The 5,549-nt window shown below is 46.1% G+C and overlaps 1 protein-coding gene across 1 annotated transcript; it reads right to left on the reverse strand.

The window, feature by feature from the left end:
- Positions 1-810: 810 nt before the first annotated feature.
- On the reverse strand, positions 811-3,340 carry LOC119292951. Its single transcript, XM_037571590.1, has 9 exons — positions 3,133-3,340; positions 2,710-3,036; positions 2,413-2,556; positions 2,185-2,268; positions 2,043-2,080; positions 1,866-1,907; positions 1,610-1,657; positions 946-1,035; positions 811-866 (listed from the first exon to the last, which is right to left on the reverse strand). The coding sequence occupies exons 1-9, from the start codon at positions 3,279-3,281 to the stop codon at positions 811-813; spliced, it is 978 nt and encodes a 325-aa protein (XP_037427487.1). The 5' UTR covers positions 3,282-3,340.
- Positions 3,341-5,549: the final 2,209 nt, after the last annotated feature.

Consider the following 5,549-nt stretch of genomic DNA (forward strand, 5'->3'; position numbering starts at 1 on the left):
CAATATCAGGGGTCAATTGAGCAAATGGAGTTTCGTCCTGTTAAAAACAACTGGCGGTGTTCAACTAATTTACCTGCATTTGTCACTGATGCGATTCCAGTGTTCTGAGCACTGTCTGTCAACTTCACTGCCTGCAGGACTGAAGTAGCAGGAGCACCTGCAACAAGTTCAGCAGTTAGAAACGCTAGCAGGTAACCAAGTACCGGTGATATGCGGACTATCAAAGTTTGATTGTTGACGTCCTCTAACAATTAATACTTCAGGAATTAACTATGGAAGTTTTTCATGTGCAGAAAACAGGTGATAAACTTATTTACCTGGATTAGTCACCGATGTGATACCAGATACTTCAGCACATGTTGTCAAGGTACCGAGCATACTCCCCGAAACTGGAGCAACAGGAGCAGCTGCAACAGATCCGGCAGTTAGAAATGACAGCAGATAGCAAGGCGCTGACGAAGTGCAAAGAACAACATCAAGTAAACAACAAAAGAATGATAGAATGAAAAACTCCAGGGCAAAATGTTCAAACGGTACTGCAGATCTTTTAGAGATAGGCCCGTATAACAAATAAGGGCAATCAATGCAAATACGAACCAAACTGTAAGGGTTGAACAGAACTTAGCACTACAAGGTATTCAAGGCCGAATCAACTTCCTCTATGATTCAACTAAAACTTTGGCTAGTATGTTTTCAATGTAACTTTGGTTATTATTTATAATTGATATACTTCTCAGAGGAAGCCATAAATAGTATTATAAAAAATTAAAAGAAGTCCTAAGTGGCATATCAATGATTATTTTGAGACATCTAAACCACGGCACAACAATGATACATAGCCCCTTCACACGTACATTTGGCGATTGCTAGAAACAAACAATTTCAGAGATAAGTTGCAACGCAAATGGAGGTTTGAGCATGGTTGAGGGTGGTCAACAAAATTACCTGCATTTGTCAATGATGAGATCCCAGAATTTTTAGTAAGATGTGCTGCGGTACCAGACATGGCGTTAGAGACTGGAGCACCAGGAGCACCTGCAATGCTTTCAGTAGTTAGAACTGGTAGTAAGCAGCCAAGCACTAATGAAGTATTAAACTGCAAAAAGAATAACATCATCAAGCCTGACAGGGACAATGGTTCTGAATTTACCATGCATAAAAGCAAACACATGGAAAACAACTAAAGATAGAATGGAAGAATGCAAACGCAAAAGGGGAACATGTTTCTACCGTGCATCTTTCAAAGATATGTGCTGCAACGGATCATAGATAATGGCCACATAGGCCACATCACAGTTATATCCAAAGTGTAAACATCACAGAGCAATTTGGAAGAATATGGAAATGCGGCATAGTAGTAAAAAAAAAACACATTAGCGCAACAAGAATTAGTTCAATCTAGTTTGACATATAATTAATCAACAGGGCTATTGTCTCGAAAATATGATGTGAAGTGTGATTCTAAAATTGGAAGGGGAATAAACTGTTCAGATTGGTCAAAGATATTATGCAGATGTGTGTCAAAAGGATTCAACCAATGAGACAGCTAGTAAGGAGCCCACATAACCAGTGGATACAATGACAAATGACTGGACTAAGAGAAGGTTACCTTCCTTCCCACTTGATGGAAGTTCCAGACCAGCTTGCAAGCTTTCATCTGAAGAAAACACAAGTTGATCAGTTTATATGCATATACATGCATTCCAAGAGGTTTTTCCAAATAGTGAACCAGTAAAATCAAAGTGCCTCATAGCTTGCTGCCAAGTGCCAAATATATCTGGGTTGACAGTAAAACGAACACAGGTCTAGATACGTAAAATTCAAAGTAAACAAGAGAAGGACACAAGAGCAGAGGCTAGTTTTACCAATAAGATCTACGAGCCACTTCCTTGTCTTGTCCGTCAATCCTGCCACCAAAAACAGTAACGATGGCTTTTACCATCACAGACATAGAATCTTTTTTTTTTGAGGATCCACAGACATAGAATCTACAAGGAAGTATATTGCTTAATCATAAGATGCTTGTAAATAGGGCATTGTACCACTGTTTAATTCGTGTCTGCGAGTCGATGAAGGCAGCCTGCAAAAAACATGGAACATGTGCTGAGTTGGTCAAGAAAGAGCCAGCAAGAGCAGAATCGAGGGACGCCTTGAATTTGCCATGTTTCAAGGTCATATTTTTACCCCTTTTTGGTCCTAAGGTAGATCTTGGCCAGTGTTTTAGGTCCTGGCAGGTCTTGTTCCTTCACATGACGCCTCCGACGGTACCTAGGCCAAGCAAAAAAAAAAGATTGCAGGGCAATCAAAGTGAGTTACAGTGAAATCGACAGCCAGGTTTTACACATTTCCAAGAATGGAATGCATCAAGTGAACATGGGCGACCAAACTGATAGAGTATGGAGCCGGAATCACCTGAATCCGATGGGAAGCACATCGTGGGGCATCATCGGACCGCCCGGCAATAGGGCCACGTTTTTCAACTCTGGAGCCTTATAAGCCAAGTGTTGGACGATTTGAGACGCCTTGCAACGAACGCGCTCCCAGTCCAGCGAGGATCTGCTTGCACATATATGTGTAACAGTACAGTATTAAAGTTGAGAAGATGTAAAGATGAAAATTTTGGATAGGAACTGAAGATGGCTTGAAAATTGCAGGAATTGACAGACAGGCAGACATGAACTGAAGATGTGATCGTCTAGCTAGTGCTACCTGACTTGCTCCGAATGGAGAATGGAGAGGACGATGGAGCGGATCCTGAGGCAGTCGAAGGAGACGGAGTCGTCGTGCTTGAGGTACCGTGTGTTGTACTTGTTGTTGAAGTAGCTGAGGTTACGGTCGGGCTTGCCGGCGACCATGCTGGCGAAGGCCGCGTGTTGCATGAGGAAGTGGAGGAGCACCTGGGCCTCGTTGCTCTGCGGGTGCGAGGTCGGGCGCAGGAAGCGGGAGACGTAGGCGACAGCGTCGTCCCACAGCCCCTGCTGCACCAGCTGCGACAGGTGGATGACGCTCATGTACGCGTCCGTCTCGTTCAGCAACCTGCAGGTGATTGATTGGCCAATGGCGGCCGCCGTTGAGCGAGCGAAGCAGTTTAGGGGGCCGGAGGGGGTGGGGATTAGGGAGACAAGCACGTACCCTCGCAGGGCGTCGCGGAAGCCGTGGAGCCAGAGGTAGGTGGCGAGGCGGCGGTGACGGCACCGGCGCACGCAGCCGTAGTCGACGGGGCCGACGGACTCGCCCAAGTCGCCCACCCAATCGGGGACGACGTCGACGGAGGTGCCCATCGATCGACCACGGTGCCGGCGAGGTTGACAGGACAGCGGCGGGCTGGGGATTTGAGGGGAGCGAGCAGACAGAATTTGTTTGTTTTGGATGGAAAACAGGAGGGGGGAAATATGTAGAGGAGGCGGCCTCACCACCACGTCCCACCGGACTCCACCTAGCCCCAACGCCACCACCCCACCCCACCCCACCCCACCCCGCCCTGCCCAAACCCCTGTGCGTTGTTTTTAAAACGTCCCTCTACTTTTCTGAAAACGTCCCAACGCCACCACCCACCCCACTCCACCCAGGTGGCCAGGTGTCGTGTGCCACTTTTTGAAAACACCCCTATGTCTTTCTTTCGTTTACAGGACTAGATATGAGCACCGCATGCTAACTCAGGCTATTTTCATGTGCCTAACATTTTCTATAAAAATAATTAAATAGTAAGATTGATTTTGCGATGTTACATGATCATATTGTTTTTATTTGAATTAATTTGAGTTAGAACTTAGAAGGAGAGGAGAGCTAGTACTCCATCCGGTTCGAACAGATAGAAAAATGTCCGCCAAAATATATATTTTGGATTCTAAATATTTAACTTCATTTACGAGAAATTTCTCGTCTGGTTTGGGATGGAATTTGGTATTTAAATTTGCATAAAAAATAAACAAATCTTTAGAGTTTCCTTTTTTTAGAACAGCTTCATTAAACATTTGCAATACATCTGCGAAAGGAACCTAAAAAATGAAAAAAATTACAACTCAGCCGAACTACTTTACATAAAACCCTGGACACGAGAGAATGATTGCAATGTGATCCATGATCCACCGTCTCCGAGCTTCACCGCCAGGCCAAGAATCCCCCTCACCGGGACCAAAAACCACTTGGGAAGGGGGCCTCGTCGTCGCTTCATCGTCACCTCGACAGAGAAGAAACGGGCATTGGGACAAAGTCGAAACCCGCCTTCCTTTCAGCACCATGACCGGGAAGAAAAGATAGTCAGTGGTGGAGGAACTAAGGCCGCTACAGAACACCAATGAGATATGCGGAAGACAGAGCATCGTAGGTGCTCCGGATCCGACGTCGGAAACCATTGTCTTCTGGTCCGCCACCATGACGACAAAGAACACATGGAGAAAAGCTACTCCACTCTCTTTTTTTAGGGGGAAAGGGCCTAAGCCCCGGTTCCATTTCCATAGAAAACGGAACCAATAGTATCAGTTATTACAACATGCGAGGAAGGATAAAAGTATCAACCCCAGCACAATCCTAAAGGAGAGACACACAAACGACAGATAACTGAACCCAACAGACCGAACATAGAGGGCATGTTTACCCCTACGACAGCCACATACGCGCGCCACACCCTGGGAAACTCAACATAAACGACCTGCAATAGCAGCTCCAGCGCCAAGTCGTCTTCCTTTCCACCTCCGCGCGCTAGCTTCATCTTGTACTTAGCCCACAGCTCTAGTTTTATCAGCCTGGCTCTGGCTAGAGTAACGGCGGAGGATTTCTTGCAGCATTCCAGAAGGACACAACGCTCGTCACCAGTTGCTGTCTTGTGCTTCCCACACACAGGATCTGCCACTGATGACAAAAGCTTGCGATCTTCCTCAAGATAACCTGTAGACCAAGCCAAGATTTACCATTAAAACACAGATCGTTTCTGCACTTCCAGATGGCCTAGAGAGTGGAAGCATTGATCAGATTATTGGCCTCGTTACGATCATCGTGAGCCCACATAACAGCAACCGCCTCATATGAGGCTTGCCCATTCCTACCAGTTAAACTGTAAACAATTTTCCAAATCTCCTGGGCCACCACACACTCAAAAAAAAAGCATGGTCGACGGACTCCATCTCACAGCAAAACAAATAGAATTTGTCTTCAACATTTTGTCTTTTACTCAAATTATCTCTAGTGAGCAGTTTGTTGTGAGAAATCAGCCACAGAAATATATGGATCCTCGGAGGGACATGAACCCTCCACATATCAGGGATGTGAACATGGATCCTCGGAGGGATCCTCGGAGCTACTCCACTCTTGTCAGATCCAATTGGCCCACGAGCTTATTCATGGAGCTATCATCGGATCCACCAACCTCCACCCTCCTCCATGAATAGTGAGCAAAAGGGGTGGAATCCGTCAGTTGGAAGCCGCTCGAGATCTCCAGCACGAAGCTCAGACACGAGATGGCGCCAATCTAACCCTAAATCTACTACGATCTTGGAAAGGGAAAATGGGATGGGACCCTCGCCCAACTCGTTGTCGTCAAGGCCAGGGGG

Source organism: Triticum dicoccoides, chromosome 4B, assembly GCF_002162155.2.
Source record: "Triticum dicoccoides isolate Atlit2015 ecotype Zavitan chromosome 4B, WEW_v2.0, whole genome shotgun sequence".
Taxonomy (NCBI): Eukaryota; Viridiplantae; Streptophyta; class Magnoliopsida; order Poales; family Poaceae; genus Triticum; species Triticum dicoccoides.

Excerpts from the sequence above, each read along its gene's own strand:
- LOC119292951 (XM_037571590.1), bottom strand. The coding sequence starts at position 3,281 with ATGGGCACCTCCGTCGACGTCGTCCCCGATTGGGTGGGCGACTTGGGC. Across the intron at positions 1,658-1,865 it reads GTGGCTCGTAGATCTTATTG|ATGAAAGCTTGCAAGCTGGT; the intron begins GTAAAACTAGCC and ends TGTTTTCTTCAG. Across the intron at positions 1,036-1,609 it reads TCCATCAAGTGGGAAGGAAG|GTGCTCCTGGTGCTCCAGTC; the intron begins GTAACCTTCTCT and ends AAAGCATTGCAG.